The sequence below is a fragment of the Artemia sp. Qi Xiang Cuo genome, chromosome 16, assembly GCF_049724085.1.
Source record: "Artemia sp. Qi Xiang Cuo chromosome 16, ASM4972408v1, whole genome shotgun sequence".
Classification (NCBI taxonomy): Eukaryota; Metazoa; Arthropoda; class Branchiopoda; order Anostraca; family Artemiidae; genus Artemia; species Artemia sp. Qi Xiang Cuo.
This window is the reverse complement of record NC_142809.1, coordinates 55,536,830-55,562,547: the sequence shown is the minus strand read 5'-3', so window position 1 is coordinate 55,562,547 and position 25,718 is coordinate 55,536,830. Positions and strand designations below refer to the sequence as shown.

The 25,718-nt window shown below is 34.5% G+C and overlaps 1 protein-coding gene across 1 annotated transcript in view; it reads right to left on the bottom strand.

Annotated features, from left to right (window-relative positions):
* Window positions 1-25,718, bottom strand: part of LOC148943113 (ras-specific guanine nucleotide-releasing factor 1-like) — a 125,412-nt gene that overhangs the window by 70,964 nt on the left and 28,730 nt on the right. The window contains exons 2-4 of the mRNA XM_089102440.1: window positions 21,266-21,363; window positions 10,000-10,152; window positions 5,351-5,476 (exon numbers count right to left, since the gene is read on the bottom strand). Of these exons, the coding sequence (XP_088958566.1) occupies window positions 5,351-5,476; window positions 10,000-10,152; window positions 21,266-21,363 (377 nt within the window). The remainder of the gene's footprint in view (window positions 1-5,350; window positions 5,477-9,999; window positions 10,153-21,265; window positions 21,364-25,718) is intronic.

Sequence of the window (25,718 nt, the reverse complement as noted above, 5' to 3'; positions counted from 1 at the left end):
TGGTAAAAGTGCTGGAAACACTAATTTTATTTTTGCTGACTACCCACCTGCCTTCTCCACGGACACATGTATATTTTTCTACGATTCATTTGTTGAATCAACATAGGTTGGCAATAGCAATGTCCCCCTCCTACGAGTTCTTGAACAAAAAACCAATCAAGAACATATTCACGCCTACAATGTAAAAAATCTTCAATATATCCCCGTAAACACTTCCTATTTGGAACTCTGTCAGTTAACACTAAGAACTGAATTAGGTGATTCTCAAGCAATAACAAAAGGTTTGGCTGTGATTACATACCATCCTCGGCCCATTCAACAACAAGATGTCTAATGGAAAAGTGGTATTCATTTGTCCTGATATTGACTGCTATGTTAATACTCTTGGCCCAAGACAAATGGGCAATGGAATGGACTATTACAAAGGTCGTTCGTAAAAATGTGGCTATGGTCTTGGCAGTTGGTTTGCTAAGCTGTTTCGCTCTGCACAACCTCTGGCTAGAAAATATATTGTACCGGCTGCGACAGATTTTGCATCCTCTACAACATACGATTGGGGCTCTGGCAAGGATTAAAAAAAAAGTGCTTCCGAAAATCTTAGGTCCAGTGCGCGAACCCTTGGCGAACAATTGAAATCTCATCAAAATGGAAAAGGTTTAAAAAGGTCGAGAAACAGTGCACCACTCATCAGTCTCCACTCAGGTCAGAAACGAAAGACATCACCCCTGTTAAAGAAAAGAAGGAAAAAGCCGACACGCACTGTAAACAGTAGAAGAAGAAGCCCGGAACAGTAGAAGAGGAAGAGAACTGTTAGATCGAAACTAGATTTCTTTTCCTAATATGTCATATCAACCACATAAGGATTCTCAACCTTCAATCACTTCATCTTTAAATCTATTCAATTCACAAAATGTTGATGTGAGTGTCAAAACATGGACACAATGAACCAATTTATCCACAACAACCGCTCTCCCATAATATTCACTTTCAAATTTATTCCAATGAGGACTAATTTATGGACATGTCTTCGACATTTATAGATTTACGAATGAAAGTCTGGAAATCCGATAATACATTGCCAATTCTTGCTAATCTAATATCCTATGAAAATTGTATATTACATAATTTGTTTCGTCAAATCAGTGTCTACATAAATGGCACACTGGTGAGCACAAGCAACAATCTCTCAAATTATACAAGCTATATGCAATTCATGCTGATGACACCCAAGTCATACAAGGAATTGAGAGGCAGCTCCAATTGATATGAATATATTACTAATACTGACAGTACAAATGCACTTAAAATGCTACAGCTAGTGAATTACATCTAGTTGGAAAAATATATCATGAAATATTTAATATACCCCAATGGCTACCACCCAATATTAAAGTGGATTTAAAATGGACGCTTGCTCCATCCAATTTCATTTTAAGAAAGGAACTTGCTGCCAATCCTGATGTAACTCTCTCCCTCACCTCGGCAATACTCAATGTAGACAAACAGCAGGTTATGAGTTCTGTTGCTTTGGCAGTGGAAAAACTGAGACCCAGTGGAAATAATATTAAACTACTTGTTCCTCATACAATCACCAATCAACGTCATATTGCCAAAGGCTCACGCACCTTCACCGCCTCATCCTTTATCAATGGCGAAATTCCGTCAAAATTAGCCTTGGCATTTGTAAAAAGCACTAGTGCAATAGGATCATGGACTGGATACCCACATAAACTTGAGATAGTTGGGCTTTCATCTCTTGTCTGCAAAGTAAATGGAATCCCACTCTACAATCTATTGTTTGATAAATCCTATAGGACATTGTATGAGTTGACCATGCAAACCCTAGATAATGATTCACAAATATTTGAAAAAGGTATAACCGAAAAAATGTTTGCTAAAACACATGGTATCATTATATTGGATTTGTCTGGTACCCAGGATATGAGTATAGTACGAACGGGGAGTGTGCGTTTAGAGTGTACATTTGCCGACCCATTAGCTGAGAGTATTGGACTAATCTCGTTAGATCAATATGAAACCAATTGGGAAATCCCTCCCAACGGCAGTGTTCTACCAAACCATGAACAACGAACACCAGTAAAATCTTCAAGGTATTTAATATGGACCCCTAAGTGTCCAAATACAGATCCTATTGTCTGCCTGCGGACTTTCTTAGAAAAATTCAAAGTACCAACAATACCCTTATCATTATTAATAGCAGTCCGTTGACTGTGAATACTAGCCATTGATTGTGCATCTATCGAACAATGAAGACGATTGGATTGTTTGATCCTCTCCGCCTACCCTACGCATTCTACACTCCATACACCAGCAACTATATTGAGAGCAGTGGGAAAATTTATTATTCAAAATCGGAAGAGAGTGCAGGATCTGACGACTAAAAGCTGTGGTTTCCATGCTCTACTATATTTCGTGTTCAGATGTTGCGGCTATACTTACAAGCAGTTTCTCAACATTTATGTAGACAATCCACGTCTGAATGACTTTATGTTTGAAAATTTCCTCTCAAACCTGTATAATATTGATTTTAGTGCCCTACGAGTAAAGTGCTTAAAAATGTATGTGAATTTGTTTATTAATAAAAATTTATATATATACAACAATGTCTTTATTCTTCACTTTAGATTTCTTCTTCTTAGGTGTATAGGCAACTGTCGTGAACCACTAGTGTGGGTAGATCATTTGAATTCACTGTATATTGATCTTGATTGGGTGCAAAGTCAGGGTCACATTTTCTACAGTATAATGTAACTTCACTCTTGTCATATCTCTTTGTATAGTCAATGATACTATTTGTATTCATATTGTAAAATTCACGTGTTTCAATCTGTCTATATGAAGCAATATCACATACAGTGTTTTCAAATGGTGAATCACATTCGGTAACTGCTAAATAAAAATCTCTAGGTATATAGTCATAATAGGCAGTGTCATCACAACGATGACGTTGAAACCAAATTGTCTTGTTACCCCAAGAGTTGAATCGTAGACCTGATTCTTCCTCTCAAAATAATTTAAATCCAAGACGATACCAATCTCGTAGAAATAAACTAAAATCACGTTTGGGGTTCTTCCCAATCATACCGAGATAAGTATTCTCCCACTGATCACAGTTGTCATAGTGGCAATTGGAGCATAGACGTCCTCTAGGGTGAGAGTCAAAAATCTCTTCAAGACATGAATTACATCCTTTAATTTGTACTGGATATCCTCTATGTAATTTACAGGGATTGCATAATTTGCACTTTTCATTATACTCATCAATAATTATACAATTATCACATGATGACCAACTGCCAAGAGTATACATACATAGTGGACATGTATAGAACATTTTTTGGTTTCCAAAGTCAACTATCTCGCAGGTAAAAAGAAACTGAACCACGTTTGATAAAATCAGAGGTGGATAGGAGAGAAGTGACTCGGTGATACTACCGTTTTTAAAGAAGGAACCATCTATATTAAATATGTTGCATCGTTTCTAAAAGTATTTTCACAATATTGTTCTTATTTGTTTGAGTTAATATTTCAATAAATTGAGTAAAAGAATTTGATTCATGTCATAAAAGTTTCATACAATAGTCCAATGAGGGTGAATCAGTTTTCATTATATTGTCAGGTGTCTCCTGTGAGAATATCTTCCGTTGAATGGATAACTCGAGAAAATCATCATCCAGAATCAAATGTTTTTCCATAATCACAAGATTCAACCTTATTCTCTCTTTATCAAATTTATTCATTTTTCAATCCTATCACTCTCACTGCTGACTCTAGACTGACCATGATTCGATCTATCTCAAGAATATTCGATCATCTAACATTCTAACAAAAGGGTGACATTTTCGATTTCGAAACAATTTTATTGTATAATTACAACATTAATATATATTACACAAGTACAATTAGCGATATTGCTTATTGTCTTCGATATGCTTCACTATTGCTTTTAAAGCACTTTGAAGTCTATTCATATGTGCTATATCAACTTTTGCAGCGAAGCATAATTGATCCTCTATTTTAAATTTGCTCAAAGATAACACATATCTTGCATATACTTCATCTCATTCCAGACAAAGCCGTGATCCTCTCGTGATTTCCACCGCAATGTTTGAGGCTCTTGTATCATTGCTACCAACTCCACTATCAACATTCCACTCATTATTACAAATATATTATAATGAGTAACGTCAAAGTGTTCTCACTCCTTTGAATTCTATTCTCACACTAATAACAACTATAGCAAAAATCCTTCCTTATATTCATTGCGAACATGTCCCGTTAGTGGATCAATACACTTAGAATTCCCCATCGATTATGTAATCAATTTCCCAGAAATCTACTCCCCTTACATCCAAATTGTTGTTGAACTTATGTCTACATCCAAGAAATGTTGTTGAACTTATGTCTACATCCATCAATTGTTGTTGGACTTATGTCTACATCCTTGAAAACAACAAACAAATTCACCAACACTCATAATCATCAAACAACCATCAACAAACAGAACAGAAACCATCATATAACCATGAAAAAAACATCAAATAACCATCAAACCATGAAAAAAAGAATCAAATAACCATCAAACAACATCAAACCATGAAAAAACATCAAATAACCATCAACAAACAGAACAGAAACATGCATAAATTATGTGTAATCTGTATGTAATTGCCCATTCCTACTGTTCTGCCCCTCTTATTTTCTACCGTACAATTTTTCCTTTCCTTTCCTTTATTTTTTCCTTTTCTAATATTTTGTTTCCTTTGTGAGGACCAGAAAAAATGTTTTGCTCCTCTAGCTCAATCCCGTACAATTTTTCCATTCCTTTCCTTTCATTTATTTTTCCCTTTCCACGTATTTTTCTTTCCTTTGTGGGGACCAAAAAAAAACTTTGCTCCTCTTCCTTTATCCCGTACAATTTGAACGGGTACGATTGAATTTATCTCGCACAAACATAATGGGATCAACAACCATAAGAGGAGCAAAAAAGTTAATCTGAAGACGGGAGCAATAATTACGAAAGATTGGGATCAACTACCATAAGAAGAGCAAAAAATTAATCTGAAGACGGGGCCAATATTTACTGGAGCTTAGGATCAACAACCATAAAAAGGGCAAAATCAATCTGAAGAAGGGAGCAATGATTAGGGGAGCTTACCTTTTTGACCATTTATTGATGCATGTACAATATATGAAAGCTCAATAGTTACTTGGCAAATCAAGAAAATCCCTCGCAAAAACCTGTGTTTTTTTCGCAAAAATATAGCAAGTTTTTTGTACCAGTTTTCTTAGACCTATATTTCAGTAAAACAAAGCTTTTTTTTTATACCTGTGAACCTCCACCAAATTGGCTGGTGAAGGAGCTTCTGAACATTGATGTTCGATCTAGTGGAGTATCTATGTCATCAGACTCAAAATCGGAGGCTGACGTTACACTATCAGATTGCCCAGTAACCTAGAGAGAAAGTAGCAAAACGATAGAATATTAAACTCAAAACAAGTACAACAGATAAACAAATTAAATTCAATAATAGAAACAAATAGAAAACAAAATATTATACCAGACAAATAATAGAACATTAAGAGTTAGTCCACTATAGATATAAAAGCACCTATATTATATTTCTACATGACTGTGTTGAAGGAATCAAACCCAAAAATTAAAGGAATTCTCCAAAGCATAATTTTGTTCCAGAAACTGATTGTCAGTCTTCTGAAGTCATTCAAATTTGCACACTATATTGAACCGTTGAACCTATCGGTGCATAGTATTTCAGAATTTCACTAAAAAGTTATTTTCTTCCAGTCTCAAGTTTTTATTTATTTAAGTTTGGCTATTTGTTTCTTGAATTGTTTGGAATGTTTTTTACTAATATTGAGTTGCCTCTATTTTCTTTTCTATTGAAACATATTCCTCTCTTCATTCTGATCTCGAACGGATAAGCTTTATTAAATTTAGTCATACTAAAAAGACCAAAATTGTTAAGAAGAATTTATCAGCAAGACATACTTTTCAGATATAAGTTCATTCCAACTGGTAATTCCTGATTTGATGGATGTACATAAAAAGGTCAGGAGAATTTTAAAATATTTTTATAAAATAAAAAGTAAAAGTTTGTTTGCATTTTAATTATTAAACTAAAATTCAGCAGAAGAAATTTACCACCAGGTCTGCATGTTACAAGCTTTTTTTTTATATTTGGTTTCTAAAGAAGAAAAAAAAAGCAGTAAAACATACAAAATCGGTGCATAGTAGGTTCGAATTCATATTTTCAAATTTTTCATTTTGTTAAATTTTGCTATAAAGATAAAAGTTTGAATCAAATGCACTTCTCTAAATGACAAATAAAAGAGAAGTAAAAAAAATTGTATGTTTAGAAGAAAAATTTCCTTAAACTGACTTCCAGTTTAAAACCCAGAATATTCATAGTACAAAAAAATGATTTAAAGAATCACTGGGTATTTTTTTAATGCTTTAATCATCCCGTAAACTTGAAGCCTTCAGTTTTTTACTTTCCTGGGTTGGAACTTTTTTTTTTTCAAAACCTGACGGGGACTTGGAAAATTTTCATTTTCATGGGTGTTTGATACTCTAGCTTATTTTAGCAGCATACGTCTGACGATTTTTAAGCATAGTTTACACAAAACACATTATTATCTTAATAGTCTAGGAATAAAGCCTAAAAGGACATTGTAAGAGTTACCTTACAATATAAGAATAGATACACTCCTATGCCAGCCTGATGGCTCCACAAATTGGAGAAAGATTTTTGAGACATGTATTCATTTAGTATAGACTTCAGCCATAATAGACCTCTTGATAGAGAGCCATAAACGCTATGTGGCAAGATCAGCTGATCATATCTGCTTTATAAGTTATGCTTCTTTCTGCTAATAGTCATGTCTGCTTCTCTATGGCTTTTACTTCCCACATACTGCGATTTAAGGGAAAGCGACAATTTGAACGACGCATTGATTTTGTGGAAAAACACGCAACAAATGTTTAGGAAATTGCAGGTACGGTGTCAAAATAATCGCAACAACCCTTACCTTATATTAAAAAAAGATGAGCCTCTGTTATTTTGCTACTGTTGAAACTCTATCTAACAGTTCGTGGTAACGAACTGTAAGTAAGGAGCGACCCGGCTCAATAGTAACCAAACTCTAAAAACAGAATTTTGATATTAATAGATAAATCAAAAGAATTTGATTTTTAAGCTGATTTTAAATATATAAGATTCATCAAGTTTAGTCTTACCCATCAAAAGTTACGAGCCTGAGAAAATTTGCCTTATTTTCGAAAAAAGTAGAAAACATTTCCTAAAAGTCATAAAATCGTTATGAAAATCACAGCATCAGAGAACCCTACTGTAGAGGTTTCAAGGTCCTATCTATAAAAATATGCAATTTTGTAATTTTTGCCAGAAGAAAGATCAGGGATGCGTGTTTATTTTTTTTCTTTTTCCCAGGGGTGATCGTATCGACCCAGTGGTCCTAGAATGTAGCGACAGGGCTCATTCGAACGGAAATTAAAAGTTCTAGTGCCCTATTGAAGTGACCAAAAAGTTTTGAGGGCAAGTAAGCCCCCTCCCCCGCTTTTTTTCCAAAGTCACCAGATCAAAATTTTGAGATAGCCATTTCGTTAAGCATAGTTGGAAAATCTACTAACTATATCTTTAAGGACGAGTTAATCCCCCAAAGTCCCCGGTGGAATGGCTGCAAGAGGACCTTCCTCCTAAGACTTTTTTTGTGTGTGTGAGCCATAGGAACAGCTGCGGAACTTGAAACCATAATTATTGCTAAATTTTCTAAGTTTAACTTTTGTAAACATATCAGTTTTTTCTTTAATTTGAAGGAATTAGAAACCCATTAAGACTCTTAAAGTTGATAAAACAACTAAACTGCTAACTTCAAGAGACACAACTTTATACCAGAGAGTAAAATGGGGTTTAAAGCCAAGTGTTTAATTTTTCAAAGATCTAAGGACATTGAAAATGGAATCTGGTAGTTTGATTTGGTTAAGTGGAAACTTACACAACCATAAATATCGTAAAAAATAGCATATTCAGTTTAAATGAAAAAGACCTGTATGTACTTAAAATTTTCAAAGTAAAAAAAAAAAAATAGTTTTGATTATTTGTTTTCGTAGTTCAGAGTGGCAACACTGACGAAAACATGGCGCTGCTCAAAAAAACATAATATTATAACAATAAAAATAAACATTTGAGAAAATCATGGTCTTTATGCGTATGAACAGATCCAAGATGTGTTCTAGGGCTGAAATGTTTTTATTTTCATGTCTTTGGTACTGTAATGGTGTTTTAGAAGCATCATTTAAAATATACATAAAAATAGGCTTTAAAATGTAATTAGCTACAAGAGAATAAGTTGCTATTTTAATAGTATGACTGAGGTTTTAGGCCGGCAAATATTACTTTGGTGACCTCATGACCCCCCCCCCCTATGCAAACGTTTCTTCCCTGGATAAGTTTTCATCCAAACAGCACCAAACCATCCTTAGCACCCATTCCTTCCAACCATTAAGAATTTTATAATGATTTCTATTTAAATATGTATGATTTCTATGATTTCTATTTCTATTTAATTTCTATTTTCAGTATCACTATTTAAAATTTTAGCCTCAAAATTGTCATCAGCAGCATCAAAGCAGAAAATTTTGGCTTCGGGTACACTTTGAAATTCTTTTGTAGTTTTCATCATGGAAGTTCTTTGGTCAAGTAATTGTGAAGCGGGTGCTGTTTGGGTGAGGAATTACCCGGTGTTGAGTTTTTCGGTCGGGATTCACATAGTCAGGAATTATCAGGGTGGGAATTCTGGCAATATTCCTCTTCTTTTTCTTCAGTTTTACAAATAGCTTCTCTTAAACGTTTCTGATTTGTTTCAGAGGTTATTTTTCAATCTATTCTGTGTATTGCTTAAGTAAATATTAAAAAAAACAAAACAAATTTTCCAACTGAAAGTAGGGAGCAACCTTAAAACTTAAAACAAACAGAAATTATTACGTATGTAAGGGGTTTGCCCGCTCCTCAATACCTCACTCTTTACGCTAAAGTTTTACTTTTTGTTCCAATTAGTTAAGAATGACTCCTGATACACAAGGACCATTTAGTTAGAATAATAAACTTTAAAAAATTCGAAAAACACTTTAGCGTAAAGAGCAAGGTACTGAGCAGGGGGCAACCCCCTCCATGGCAACCCCCCTCTGGAAAATATCTTTATACTTCCCAATAGCCAATACTATACGTAAGCAATGGGCGAAGTTCATAACTTGCAACCCTTTCCCTGGGAGCTGTTGGGGTCAAGTCATCCTCAAAGACATAGTTATTAGGTCTGTCGACCATGCCTAAGAAAATGGCTATCTCAAAATTTTGATGGGACAAGATTGGGCAAAAAAGGGGGAGGTACGGGGCTCCCAATGTTTTTGGTCACTTAAAAAGAGCACTAAAACTTTTGATTTTCGATCAAATGAACTTTCTCCCGTTCTTCTAGGTTCTATACGATAAAATCAATGGTTCAATACGACCACCCCCTGAGGAAAACAAACAAATAAACTCACATCCGTGATCTTACTTCTGGCAAAAACTCAAAACTCCACATTTTTGCGGAAAGAATCTCAAAGGAGTTTGAAACCTCTAAAGTAGGATTCTCTGATATTTTAAATTTCATGGTGTGTCTTTCATTAAGATCACTTGATTTCTTAGGGGTGTTTCACCCCTTTTTCAAAAATTAGGTAAATTTTTTCAGGCTCGTAATTTATTATGTATAACATCAAACTTCATTAATTTCATATATTGTGAATAAGCATCAAAATTTGATTCTTTTAGTGTATCAATTATTATCAAGAATCTTTACTTTACAGTTTCGGTCACTATTGAGCCACATCACTCCTTACTTACAGTTCGTTAACATGAACTGTTTGATATAAAAAATGGAGAAGCAGGGAAAGCGGCAACTTACCAATGACTGCCTCCTAATGGCATACTGCTGAAGTGGGGGTATTATGTCATCTTCATTGGTCTCAGAATCGTTCTCAGTCTCACCGTCCTTTCTACTTTCGCTATCAGTTGTTTTGTCTGTAGATACCTCCTTTTGATCCAGTAGCTTATCACCCTAAATAATAAAGTGTTTAGATCTTTTCTAGTCAACAGAGACGCAAAAACAATTGCAGTTTCACCGACTTTCACTATCTAGTACTTTGTGCCAGACAATTCCTTCTGGTCCTGTTACTTATTACCCTAAAATTTGAAGGTGTTACTTTCTAGATAATAGAGAGGCTTGTACCAGAATAAAGAAACTTCTGCCTCCACTTTTGCTTTGTATGCTAATAGCTCAATTCTAGACCTAATAGCTCCAGTCGCTCGACCCTAAAGAATAAAGTGTTTAAGCCTCTTTAAAGACAATTGTTATGTTTAAAACTAAAATAAATTTCAGCTTCAGAACTTTTTTCCACTTTTGCCATCTGTTGTTTTGTCTTGAGATAGCTCCAGGTGGTCTTGTCATTTATCTTGTCATTGCCATTAAGTGACTAAACCTCGTGTTAGACCTTTGAGAGGTTTATCTTAGAGCAATTTCAGTTTCTTCCTAGTTAATTTATCCTCTTCCTAGCTAATTTATCTACTATGGGTTGCCTCCCCATTGCAGAATAATATTTATAGGCATGAATATATAATGAGTTGGAGGTAATAGGCTTGAGCAGGATTTAATAGGCTCTGTGCTGTTGGAGGTAATAGGCTCTGTGCAGGATTTCGACTCTTGTTGATTAAAGAGCATCGTCAAGTGCTGAAAACTATGTTGTGACCAAGATGGGCTCATTGGAAAAAGCCTCCATTCATACTGGAGGTCCCAGGGACTCCTTGCTGTCCGGTTCAAAGCCGGTTTAAGCGCTTCGGAGTATACTTGAGGAGATCTATTGAAACCTTGTCCTGCACTGGCATCTGAGATGATTAATTTTCCTGAGGCCAAAATAATTTCAATGATTTAAAGAACATAAAATTTGGAAATTGGAATGTTACGATGTTAAAAAAATATCTATTGTTTCGACATTTCGACTAACAAATTCAGAGGATTCGAACTGGACTTATTAGGAGTTTCAGAAACTCATATCCCAGGGGTAGGAAGCATGAAATTCGGTGATACAGAATTTGTTTACTCAGGCAGAAAGGATGGGGTACATAGACAGGGAGTAGGGCTCCTGATGAATAAGGGAGCTGCTAAGTCTTGTTTAGGCTGGGAAGGTAATAATAATAGAATACTAATTGCTCATTTTATGGCTAAACAGTTTAGGGTATTAGTTATAGTAGTATATGCCCCTGTAGAACCGACTGATGGAGGTAGAAGTGACTCATGAATTTTACTTATTACCTGGTGTTTTTCCTCGGAGATTTTGACTGCCCAGGCTGGTAGGAATAGGAATAGATGGTATCCTAGCCTAGGTAAATTTGGTGTAGGAAAATAAAACAGTAATGGTTACAGACTTTTTCAATTTTTTAGGTATAATAATTTAGTTATAACCAATACATTGTTTGGTCATAAAATGGCCTATAAGTTAACATTGTATTCACGTAATGGTAAGACAGCTAACCTTATTGATTATGTTATAGCAAACCGAATCCTGGGAGGATAAATACAAGATACTAGAGTATTTAGGAGTACTCTTATTGACGTTAAAAGTAAAGATCACCATCTAGCAGTGTCTAAGGTTATTTTTTTTTAATTCAATTCAATTTATTCTAATAAAAATAAAACATAACACCGATAATAATAATAAAGATCCTGGAAGCGAACTTGTTGTAAGTAAGTATCTAAGTGTGAGGGCACTACACTCTTAAGGTACAAGCTGGCAGTACTGCTCTCGGTTTCGTGGCCCTCTTCCAAAACGTACAAGGAGAGCTGGGGGCAAACCATCCTCTGCTCTCGCTCGCCTATACAGCTTCCCATTCCTATATTTTTCTAGGTACCCATTTAGAGCTGGGTTGACCACTGACCCGCGTCCCAAACCCAAATAACTGGCCACGCCAGGGATCAAACCCGTTCCCCTTGGGACAAAGAATTCTCAACCCAGCGCACGTTCACTTAGCCAGGAACTTGTTGAGGACCATAACAACAAAAAATTGAAAATGAAGAAGAGAGAAAAAGAAGAAAAAAAATGAAAAACGAAAGAGAAAACACTGGTAAATTAAAGCACATTGATTAAAAATTTAGAGAATTATAATATCAAAGTTTAGTAACATTGTTATACAGCGTGCGAAAACTTGTGGATAGCTCGACACTGGAGGGTATTATGTTCCATTGAAGTATAGATTTATAATTGGGGGATCACTGGGCGGAGCTAGAGACACACATGGGAGCATTAGAGAAACGGTTGGATGAATTTAAAGACAAATTTCTGAATGGTAACTGCCTTCCGGGAAGTTACGATGTTGGAAGACTCCAGGTTGAGAATTTGAGAGAAACTATCCAGAAACAGTTGAATACTAAACTTAAGAATTTAAAAGTTGACAATGTGGAAGATGGTTGGAATATTTTTTGAAAAATATTACAATCCGTAATACAGTCCGCAACTTTACAATCCGTAAAGTTGCTGATGGTGTCTTAGGGAAGACAGTTAGGACTGCAGCTAGGAATATTAGTGAAAAAGTTTTATGTTTAATAGATAGGAGAAGGGTATTGTACAAGAATTATGAGAATGATAGATCATTCGAGACAAAAGGAATGTAAAGAGAGTGGAGAAAGCATTAAAATATGAAATAGGGAGGTGTGAAGTGGATGCCTTGGATAAAATTGCCGAGGATCTGGAAGATGCAGCTAGACATAATAATAGTAAAATATTGTACTGGTATGTTAATAAATTGAGAAGGACCAATCAATCTCGACTTTTCTCTGTTAAAGATAAGAACGGGCCATAATTAGTGATAAGGAAAGAGGTAAAGAGAGATGGGCAGAACATTTTAAGAATATTATAAACCGATAGCCTATAGAGTTGCAGGAAAAGATATAGAGGAAAATGAAAAAGTTTGTGATACCTTGGATGTGAAGGAAGATTTGTTTTGTGAAGAGGAATTAACGACAGTACTAAAAAGATTAAAAATAAAAAAGCTCCTGGTGCTGATAGGATAGTAAATGAGTTTCTTAAATATGGCGGCTCTGAGGATAGAATTAAGTTACTGAAGATTATGAATACTATTCTTGAAAAAGGGGAAATACCTAGCGATTTTAGGAAAACCTTAACTAAACCACTGTATAAGAAATATGATAAGAATGAGTGTGATAATTATCGAGGCATAAGTCTGGTGGCTGTAGGTAGCAAATTATTTAGAAATATGATACATTTTAGACTGAGAGATGCTGTAGACGAAATTTTAAGAGAAGAAGAGTGCGGTTTTAGAAAAGGTATTTAATTAATAATTGAGAAGTGCCTGAATTGTCAAACCCCTTTGGTCCTGAGTTTTATTGACTAATAACAAGGGTTCGATTCCATGGATAGAAGAGCTTTAGCAAAGGGTTTATTCTTGTATGGTATACCAGACAAATACATTAAAGTGATTAGTGATATGTACGAGAATAACACTGCTGCGGCTAAGGTAGGAAATGAGGATAGCAGCAGATTTTTTATTCAGTCAGGAGTTAAGTAGGGCTGTAGTCTATCCCCTTTCTTATTAATCATTTTGATGGACTTTGTCTTAAGGAGCACAAGCAAGGCAATGGGACACCACGGAATCAAATCGGGAGGGAAAAGTCCCCTGGACTTAGATTATGCTGATGATTTAAGCATCCTAGATGGAAGTATGAGCAAAATGAATGAGCTTTTAAAGGTTTTGCAAGTTCAGGGTGCTAGAATATGTTTGAAAATTAATATTAAGAAGACTAAGGCACTAAGGCTAGGAATAAGTGAAGATGAAAAGGTGACGTTGGGTAACTAAAAGATGGATCAGGTGGGCAGCTTCACTTACCTTGGTAGTATTCTTAGTAAAGACGGTGGGAGCTGCGAAGATGTTAAAAGTAGAATAGCCAATTCTCAGTGTATTTTTTCAAAGTTAAAAAAAAGTTTTGAAGAATAGTAAGATAAGTCTATAAACCGAGATTAGAATATTGGAAGCTACAGTGATGACAGTGGTCAAACATGGCTCTTAAGCATGGATGCTCCGAAAAGCGGATGAATATTCGCTAGATGTTTCCCAGAGAAATTGCCTACGGATTGTTCTGGGTACCCGGTGCCTGACCGTATTTCAAACAGTAGGCTGTACAAAAAGTGTGGTTCAATATTTCTAGCGCTATAATGAAAGAAAGGTTGAAATGGCTAAGAAACGTTCTGCGGATGAAGGATGACAGATTGCCGAAGATTGTTCTTTGGGCCAAACGTCTAGGGCTAAACGGAAAGCAGGTCGTCCTCGTCTGGGGTGGGAGGACGTCATAAAGAAAGATATAAAGGAAATGGGAGCTTCCTGGGTGGGTGTAAAAAGGGAGGCTTTGAATAGATTGGGGTGGAGGAGGAGCGTGTGTTGCCTCAGGTGTTGTCCTCAGGTGTTGTCCTCAGGTGGCTTGGTGCTGCAGTGAGTTGTAAGTAGTAGTAGTAACTTCAGTTTCACCATTTTTTCAGCTTTTGCCGTCTGTTCCTTTCTCTGAAGATAAATTCATTAATCTTCTTAATCTTCATTAGTCTTCAATGAATTTATCTGAAGATAAATTTAATAATTTTGTCACTTTAAGTGACACTGATGGATAAATAATACAAAATCTGTCATTGGAAGTTTTAAAATCGTTAAAGAACACCGTTTTTGGAACCCAACTTATTGTTAGAAAACAGAGATTTGACTTCCGAAGGAAAACAAGTTCTGCTTTATTTTTTCACTTTTAAAATTGAGTTTATTCCAAAATGAGTTTTACTTGAGACAGTTTTGGAAATCTTCTCTTTGACCTACAATATCAAGGTCTTTTAACCAAAGTCTATTTAAATGAAGGGTCTTTAAAAAAAAGTTGTCCTGTAACCTCAGAGTTTACAGTCTGTAAACCTCAGAGGTTTTAAATCCTTGCTCATTCAACACGACTAGTAAATCTATATTTGTTAGATTTTCTTTTGTTCGTTAAAAAAAAAAAATTTGTTTTGAAATACATATCAAGTGCTGTATGCTCTGGGGGTTGCTCACTTTCAAACAAAAACAGGTGGCGGGTACCAACCATGACAAAAGTTTACTAAGCGTGGAAAAGATCGTCCCCGATTAAAAAAAGGTGCAGTTAAAGTATGCCATTCATGGCGAAAATTATACCATGCATTTCAAAACACAGGGTGGTAGAAGTGAATTCTGTGTGATTGGATATACACCACATGTTGAAGACTGGGAAACCCTTTGGAATTCCTAGAGTAAAATAAGTATAACAATTCTTTTAAAATATACTATCAAGCTATTTTTTGAGTAAAAGTCCCTGGTGCTCACCTGAAAAAGTGGCCTTATGTATTTCCGTTTCGGGCTCAAAAAGATGCTTACGAGCCCTGTCAGTAATCTTGCAAGTAATTGAGGCAACACAAGAAAACACTCCAAACATTTTTTAAACTTTTTTTTCTGATAAATACAAATACAGAAAACCCAAAAATGAATTATAACAGGTTTTTAAATACTTCTAATGTTTCTAAGTTTTAAACAGATTAAATACTTTATTGAAAGACACTTTAAGTTAAAAAACTCTGAAGAAAAGAAGACGTCAAATATGGTCATGGCTATGACTGGATCCATCCGTTAACATAATTTGTTTTCACTTGATTATTTTCATTAATTGGAGTTTTTCATTCGAGTTTACTCCGATTAATTCACTGAAGTATTTTTTTTTCGTACTTTTCGCAGATTATCTGTTATACTTAACTTGATTGCTCAGCTGACCATTGGAACCGAAAAAGTGGACTTAAATGAAACCGAAAACTAAACTTAAATACGTTTGTATACGTTGCCTTCTTCTCAGAAATACCTGATTTATTTCAACCGACTGCGCCAAACCATCGTTTAAGTAGAATCAATTTTTGTCAAGCGAAAATGACAAAGTGATTTTGCTTGGTGATGCCGAGGAGATACGCCACATTTAAATGCCTGTTTAAAGGAAATTAAAAACCGTACAAATATTATATCTTATCACATTTTGTGATATTTACTCAATCAGGATATTTTGCTTTGACCTAAATTCAACCTGAAAATTTGAAGTTCCGAAAGACTTTTCAGATTCAGAATCAGTGAATAGTTGGGTAGCTAAAAAACCATTTATGCTGCAACTTGTTTGATTTTGACCCCTTTCTTTTGTCACGCATGTCCTAAACTAATAGTAGGCTACATCTAACCATTAGTCTACATAAACAAGAAAAATTCGATTTACTTCAAACACAAATTAGCCGGTCAAAGAAATAACCAAATCTGAAGCCAAAATAGAAATGACCCAAAAGTTTTTCATTCGAACGTGGCACGCTCATGCAGCATGTAAAATACAGCTGCCGAAGTTAATTTTGGCCTCTGACAGAACTTTAAGAAGTAAAAGAAGTTTTATGAAGTAAAAGGGATGAAGAATAGTTTTTTTGATAACTCTGAAACTTAGGGCGTTAGATAAATGAAACTTGCTGGGTTGGATGTATAGTTTAAGCTAGCGGGGTGATAAAATTTTAATTATAGTTAATAAATGTCTCAATAATTATTTTATTTAATTTAAATCCAACTAAAATTAAACTGTATTTGTTGGTTATCTTTTATAATAAATGTTTCTCCCTTTAAAAAAGAACCTATCTGCCATTTTTTTCAAATTTGGTTAGTTCTATGCTGCTTTTGTAGTGCTATGGTGGCTCCCAGGAGCTTAGCCACATTTTGAGTAAATTTTAATTCTAAGATCAAAACCCCCTATTTCATTACAACATTTCAAGCTTTAGACGTGTTGAAGAAGTATGCGTAAAATCATGAACATCACTTCATAGGGCCCTAATTTAGGCTTTAAATCTATTTTACATCTTTCTTTCATTTAGCTGCAAAAAGTTTCAAGCTCGTGCACAGAGTAAAAGAGAGATCACTTCACCATTACTAGGGGTAAAAGATATGCTTTGATTTCTTTAGTTGAAATCTGTGACGTATTTCCGTCGCAAAATCCGCACTTTCTTGAAAGGCAAATAACCACAATATTTAGAAACATAACTACTTTACTCCTGTGACATCTTATACCCAGTAACACAAAAAAAGAAATAAAAAGCCGATTCCCATCTGTTTGTGTCTTCCCTCTGAAATTTTAAACACAGTAAATTAACAAAATAGTTTCGTGTCACAATGTGTTTTGCAAGTGAACGTGTGGCTTAGTGTTCACATGAAAAGGGAATAAAACAAGAATTACCGGTCAATTCTTTAAAGTAGTATTCCTGTAGCAAAACTCGCCTTTCTAAGTTAGCAAACTTCTTCTTCCCTTTTATTATGAAAAAGGTTTCTCCAGTAACCCAAACAAAAAGGTCTATATATTAGTTTTCTAGCAATGAAGTTCCCAATTTAGTAGCATTTCTTTTAGCATATTTCTTCTTCTTGGCAGGTTTATGATAAGAACTGTCAATAAGACTAGGAATCTACATTTTGATTGACAATAAAATATCTTTAGTATAGTTTTGCCAATCAATGTCTTCGCCGTAATGCGTTTTTTCTTATCAAAAACTGAGAATAGAAGTTTTCTTAGTAGGAAGGAGAATCACCAAATAATTTCAGGGCTGGGGAGATGATTAGTTAAAAGTGATTTTATTAATTAAGTGATTAATTAAAGTGATTAATTAAAAAGTGATTAATTCAAAGTCAAATTGTTTTATATGGTGCATGATCAGCTATTTTTATTGCTTCATATATCCTATATAAAACGGAACAGCTGCCCCCTACTTTGTTCTGTCGCTACCCTTTTTCTAAAACCCATAAGAATTGAATCAATAAAAGATGTCTATAGTCAGCAAATTAACTAAAAATTAAGAATTTTTGCACAAAGACAGAGACAGATCAGATGACCAAAATTTATAACTGGCATGTAATTATTGTAGCGTTAGTAGTAGTGGCAAAATGTTTTCTTATAACAAGAATCATCCAAATATAAAAAAATCACACCATAATACAAAAATTAGAGGAACAGTGAGACCTAAGCCTGAGAGGACATGCTGCAAAAACAAGGAAAGCAAAAATGGAAAATAATATTAACTACAATTAAATGTATATATTAAAATAAGTTTTTGAATTAATTTAAGAATTAATGATTATAAGACAAAAACCGTTACCGAATTAAACCCAAAAACAAAACACATGCACAACGTTACATCTCACTATCCGCAAAAACACAACAGCTGAATTTCAGATGTTTAAAAACTTATCTTTTATTTTGCTTTTTGTCATAACAAGTAAAATTAAACTGAAAAAGTAATTTGAGAAGAAAACCAGATTATGTTACAAGAGTCTCTTTCAGTTGATTTTTAAGGTTTACTTATCCAGTAACGCACTGGCTTAAGTCAGACTAAAGTTGACCAAACAGATTTCATCCCTTGATATTTGGATTGAGGAATTGTTGTAATGTGTTTTATTTATTATAGACCTTTAAAAACAATTTTCCTAATGTAGCCCTAAAAATGAAATAGTTAAAACTAATCTAGAAATGATTTTTCATAACAGTGGAAAATCAAAAAGACAATTTTGGTCAATTCTTATTAGCCTTAATCAACGATAGTAATTATTGCAGAATAAAGGTAAAATAAATGAATATGGAGAATAAAAAGAAAATATAGAAAAAAAAAATCGTTCTCAAAATGGACTAAATAGTAGATTTTTTTTCTTGAATACATATAAATATAGGTGAAAATGAAGGGCAGAAACAGACTGGGGATTACATAAAAAAAAAGGTGTCTTTATACTGATAAAATTTTTTATAAAAATTATACTTATAATTATATAAAGGGGGAATAGTTTACCACTTGGTGCAAGAAGGATGTATTTAGGGAAGAGGAGTGGGTAAGATAGTCCTTACTTTCGCCCGATGTGTGGAAGTATGGAAGAGAGTGTGAGTCATGTGATGTGTGTGATGTGTGAGTGTTTAGAATTGAGTGAGTTGAGAAATGAAGTTATGGAAAGTCTGAGTTTGATGAGAGATGGCTGGTGAATGTAATGAGAGATGAATATTTTGCCAGTGTTAAATTTAGGATGATTTCTTGGGTTGGCAATGGATCACAGAGGTAGATTTTTGTGATTTGTGTACCTTTTTGTTTGTGTCATGTAATGTTTATATTATGTTTATGTAATGAAATTTATTTCAAAGTGAATTTTACTTTTGTTTTGTATTGTCATGGCCCTAGGACTTTTAGCGCAATAAAACTTATTATTACTATTATACCTTCTAAACCATCATACTTAGTAACATTAGTTATTTATTAATTATGAATGCATGAGGTTTATAAAAACATCAATTCAATTTATTATTTGAATAAAAACATGCCACAAACATCAATAACAATAAAGATCCTAGAAGAGAACTTGTTAAGGACAAAAAAAAAGAAAAAATTAAAGGAACACTGAAAAAAAAGATAGGAGAATCAAACATGGCTAATTAAAGCAAATTGGTTAAAAGTTGAAAGATTAAATTAATTAATCAAGTTTTGTTACATTGTTTTAGAACGTGCTGAAACATGTTGCTAGCTGAACACTGGAGGGTATTTTGTTTCGTTGGATAATGGATTTGTAAATGGGAGATTGCTGGGCAGCGCTAGAAAATTATTTAGGAAATATAAAGGCTCAAATGAATAAACGGAGACAGTGGACCAAATCTTTTTCAGGTTTCCTTTGCAATTGAGAATTTTTGTATAATAATAATTTTGCTTCGCTTCACGGATGAGTTTAGTGTAGAAGTTTTTATAATTTTTATAATTTGATAGGTCAATATCACTACTGGTCTTACAGGCTAACTTATAATTTGTTTTTACGATATGAGGAGACTATGAGGCTATTTGACATCCAGGGGCATGAGAGAAATATTACTAATGCACAATACTGCGGTCCTTTGTAAGCAAAAAAAAAGGATCCGGAAGAAAGTATGAATCGACAGTTACTTCATGCACTAGAATCTAAAAAGTGTATTTAAATGAAAAATGCGAAGTGGACAGCAGGAGGAAAACTTTATATTAATTGTAGCTGTAATTTATAGTTTATAGTTTTTTTTAACTTGAATGTTAGAAAATGAATGATTTATGATGGTTTTGAGAGCTGAGGGTGCGAGAATAGGTTTGAAAATGTATGTTAAGAAGACTAAGTCGCTTAGACTAGGAATAAGCGAAAGTGAAGAGATGAGGTTGGGTAACAAGGAGATCGATCAAATGCTTAGCTTCACTTACCTCGGCCGTATTATTAATAAAGAAGGTGGATGCAGTAAAGATGTTAAAAGTAGAATAGCCAATGCTCAGGGTGTTTTTTGTCAGTTAAAAACAATTTGGAAGAATAGGAGGACAAATACGTGAACCAAAATAAGAATATAGGAAGCTAAAGTGATTACAGTGGTCAAGTCAGGTTCTAAAACGTGGGCACTTTGGAAGACGAAGGTGAATTCGATATATATCTTCCAAAGGAATTGTCTGCAGATTGTCGGGGGTACCCGTTTTACCAGCTATTTCAAGCAGTAAGCTGTATGAGAAATGTGTTTTTTATTCTGCTTTCTAGGGTTGTAAAGAGAGAAAAGGAGAGATGATTAAGTGATGTTTAGCGGATGAAAGATGACAGATTGCCAAAGATCGTCCTTTTCAGTTTTCATCTAGAGCTAAACGAAAAGCAGGGCGTTCCCAAATGGAGTGGGAAAACCTCGTAAGGAAGGATCTACAGAAAATTTGTACTTCTTGGGAGAGTATGAAGAGGGGATCTTTGAATAGATTGGACATAGGAGGATAGGGTGCAGCTGTATTGGCCTAAGTCGGCCTCGTGCCACAGTGAGCTGTAAGTAATAGTAGTAGCAATGGTGATTGTAACCTCAAATTGACCCATTGAAGCATTCTCCATACAATAATGCTGTTTCGCTCTCGCAATACTAAAATTTATTAGTCGTTTCTTAATATATTGGTATTTTGTTATTACTACTATTGCTGATTGTCCGAACAACAGTCGCATACATGTTACACGGGTAGTTCTTACCCTAATCTTAACCTAGATCTTAAGAACTAGTTCTTATCCTAAATCTCAAGAACTTAAAAAAATATTAGCAAGAATAGTACCTGTTTTTCGGATTCACAATTAAACTCAGCATTTGATTCAACCAAAGTATTGGTACTCGTACTCAGATTTGTCGGTGAGGAGCTACATATTGTTTCTTCTGAAAATAAAGTGCAGATTAATGTTAAGTTTATGTTCGATAAAAACACCGGACTATACAAACGTTGCCTTAATCTGGAAAACACCGATATTTACCAATTCTGAATAAAAAAAGTTAAAAAAAAACTGGATTTTTAATTTTTGTTTTTAGTACGATTTAGTAGGTTTAATACGTTTATTTTAATTAATTGTTATTTATAATAATACTTACTTATACTAATATTAATTAATTTAATTAATTATATTAATTAATTAATATAAATAAACAATTAATATTTATATTAATTATTTAATACGCTTATTTGAACCGCTTAAAAACAGCAAGAAAGATTAAAAAAAAAAAACACATAAAAGCAAACTTTTGAAGTCATCCAATGGTATGTGAGCCCGAAGCAACAGTTCCAAACGTACCATCTCCATAACAGATCCCTTTCTAACTTATTATACTCCAGCTTTCTTAATATGAGTATTATATTATTTTTTAACTGTCGTTTTACATGGATAGAAGCCCCTTTATCATCCTACATGATCCTACCATTGCTACTGAAAATACAAGAAAAAGTACAGGGCTACAGTCATAATTAAAAAAAAAGTTTGTAGTGATTTTGTGACACCATAGAAACGAAACAATTCGAGCAAAATCAAACTTCAAACACTTTAACAAGAAATATATATAAAAACCAAGATTTAGCTTAAACGTATTTTTGAGAAAAAAGTTTACGCTGACCTAGAGTTCAAAAGATGAAAAAGACTAAATGACAAACTTTTAGTCCAGTTTTTACGCTTATGTACACCATTAAAAAAAAAAGGACAGAAAGCAGAAAAAAAAAAATTAAGGGAGCTTGTATAAACAATCCTAAGGACATTAGAACTCATACCTGTAGCTCAAAACACACCATCCTATATAACCAATTCAGCAAAAGAATCTGATTAGTCTTTCACGGTTTAGTGATTTTAAAGGTAAAACGGATAAAAGAGAAAATTTTGTCTCGGGTGGTTTAATGCTGTGTCGACATTTCAGTAGCAGTAGTAGAGGCATGATATTAAAAAAAAAAAAATATTGATGTTGATTCATCCTTTGACCTTGAATTCTGTAAATATATTTCTCAAAATTGTGTTTCAGGTACTTCACCCATTTGAGTCTTATTTGGTCTTTTAGCTGGATTTCTGGTTAATGTATTTGATCCTTTACTGAGCAGTCGAAATCTGTCTCTATTCCATGTTGTTTAATAGTGTGAATACTCTGTCTTCGAATCCTTCCGGTCTGCAGTTCGTACGCTATGTTTGTGAACCTTTTTTTTTTATCAAGGGTTTGTTCACCCTGTTTCCTAAGCTCCAACTACCTCCTTTGGTAAGAAGTAGGTCCACCCTGACTCCAACCCATTTTCAGTAAATGATTCGAGCTTGAGCCTCTTTTCGCTAAAACACGCGCGCTCTGTCTCCTGTCCCCCTTTGCAAACAGAGCACTTTCAAAGTCCTATCCTCTTTGACAAGCTCCGTTTGTCCTCCAAATCCATTTCGGTAAATAGTGTTTACGTATTGTCTTCAACCCCTTTTGGTCAACAGGACTTACGCCCCCGTCTCCGAAAGCCTTTTGTTAAAACATTCATACTTTCCACCTCCTACCTCTGTTGGTAAATAGTAAAGACAATTTTCTCCACCCCCCTTTGGTCAGCAATGGCTTTAGTCTTCAGTTTGAATCGTCTGAAGCAACCCTTGGTCAACATTAAGCCCGTTTTTTAGGACTAAGATCTTACATCTAAGATCTTACATCTTTCTGCAAAGATTATCGTTTTTTAACTCATCTCTGTTCTAAGATCTTACAGCTCTCTGATGTTAGCAAAAAGTGTGAAGACCGCCACTGTTCTGCCATATATGACAATCATGAGAGAACTTTGATGATATACTCATCATTGTTTTCAGACTGCTGATTAGAGCAGGATGATAATATGTTTGCATAAAATGACAAAAGATGTAAGATCTTAGTTCAGGTTTCACTTTTAAGCGTTTTCTGACAAAAGATGTAAGATCTTAGCACATTGATGAGTGAAAAAACGGCCCTATTATGTGCATTCTGTTTTTGAGCATGTCTAAGGAAAGCGCGGAAGTTTCCACTTATACTTACTTTATGTGAAAAGTGGGTATTTTTAGTTTCCGCAACCCTTTGATAAATGATACATACGGCTCATCTCCCATCCCACTTTGTAAAAAGAGTATCTGCTCCGTCTTCAAGCCCCGTTAGTGGACAGAGGGTAAATTCAGCATTTGACCTCTTTTTGCAAACAATTAGAATGCTTTGTTTTTTATTTCCCTTGGTCGGAATCACAGCACGACTGTCCAAATTAAAACAAAATAACTAAATATTTAGCAACTAAAATAGTGCTCAATTATCACCAAAATTGCATTTCAGGCTTCTGAGTTTGTTGGTTACAATTCTGAGGCTTGTATCGTAAAATAGAACCTCAATGTTAAATATACTGGTTAAATTTTTGACAAAGAGTATTTGTTTTTGACAGAAGCTAGTATTTAAAGATTTCTTTGATTAGTGATTTGATTTAGTGATTTTAATCCTTTTGTTGTGTGTCATTTGACATAGAAAACCCTTCTCGATTCGACTCGAGAATACCACTCGTTTGCACCTTAAAAAGACTTGCAAAAATGTTTTTGTTTCCATATGATTAATTTTTCCTTGACGTATATAGTACTATCCATTTTTTTTATTATATTTATAGAAGTTATGATTCATTGCAGTTTGATAAAGCTTATTTAATGAACTATCTTTCCTAGTGTTATTTTTTTCATGAAGCAAATGCTTTACATGTTGAGTGCTTAAATGCTTAATGTTATGAGATCTGTTTCATAAATCTGGCCACGGAGCCTTTGTGGGGATTTGTAGATTGTTGTGTAATTATTGTACTGTTATTAAACAGTTCGTGGTAACGAACTGTATGTAAGGAGCGACCCGGCTCAATAGTATCCGAAACTCTAAAAACCGGAATTTTGATACCTATAGATACATCAATAGAATTATATTTTTATGCTGATTTCAAATATATTAGTTTCATTAAGTTTAGTTTTACCCATCAAAAGTTACGTGCCTCAGAAAATTTGCCTTATTTTTAAAAAAAGGGGAAAACACCCCCAAAAAGTCATAGAACTTTAATGAAAATCACACCATCGGATTCAATTTATCAGAAAACCCTACTGCGGAAGTTTCAAGCTCCTATCTGCAAAAATGTGGAATTTTGTATTTTTTGTCAGAAGAAAGATCACGGATGCGTGTTTATTTTTTTTCTTTCTTTTTTTTTTTCTTTTTGATTTTCCCAAGGGTTATCGTATTAATCCAGTAGTCCTAGAATATCGTAAAAGGGCTCATTTGAACGGAAATTAAAAGTTCTAGTGCGCTTTTTAAGTGACCAAAAAATTGGAGGGCAACTTGACCCCCTCCCACGGTCACTTTTCCCAAAGTCACTCAATCAATATTTAGAGATGGCCATTTTGTTCAGTATAGTCAAAAATCTAATAAATATGTCTTTGAGGATAACTTAATCCCCCACAGTTCCCGGGGGACGGGCTGGAGGTTATGAACTTTGCCCATTGTTTACATTTAGTATTGGTTAATGGGAAGAATAAAGACTTTTCAGGAGGGATTTTTTCTGATGGGGGGGTGTCAGAGGAGGGGGTTACGGGGTAAGATCCTTCCATGGAGGATGTTTCCTTGGGAGAAGGAACATTTCTATGAAGGGGGCTAGTAGAGGTGACCCTAGTGACCCCACGCGACACCCCTGCTGCCACCTACAATTTAGTCTAATGCTGACAGTTTCCGAGAACTTGATTGCGTAATCGATTGGGAATTTGGAACACCTGTGCTGTCGACCTCAATTCACCTATCGTGAATCAATAATTCCCCTTAGAAACAACAAATTAATTTCCCATTTCTTGACAGATCAATCAATCAATGACATCATCTGTCAGACTTTAAAAATTTTCGCCTAGAAACGATTCTCCAGGAATAGATCCAAATCATTAATGTCTTTGCCTCGGGAACAGTTCTTTTGGTCGAACTCCAAAGGATATTAATAACCAAAGACCATGGAAACAATTAGGCAAGAAACATCTTAGCGATGAATTGTTTTAGCGCGCGAAAAGGTTTCTTATTAATTTGAAATGCATTAGCGCAGAGACGCGAAAAACAAATGGAACACGCTGAATTTACGTTTAGGGATTATTTGGGCGAAACTGTTTTAGACGGGTTATGGAACTATTTCGGCGAAACAGATAGAGACATTTTAAAAGATGATTTTTGAAGAGATTTTAGAAGAGAATTTAATGGTGAAACTCTGTGGTCGTTATAAT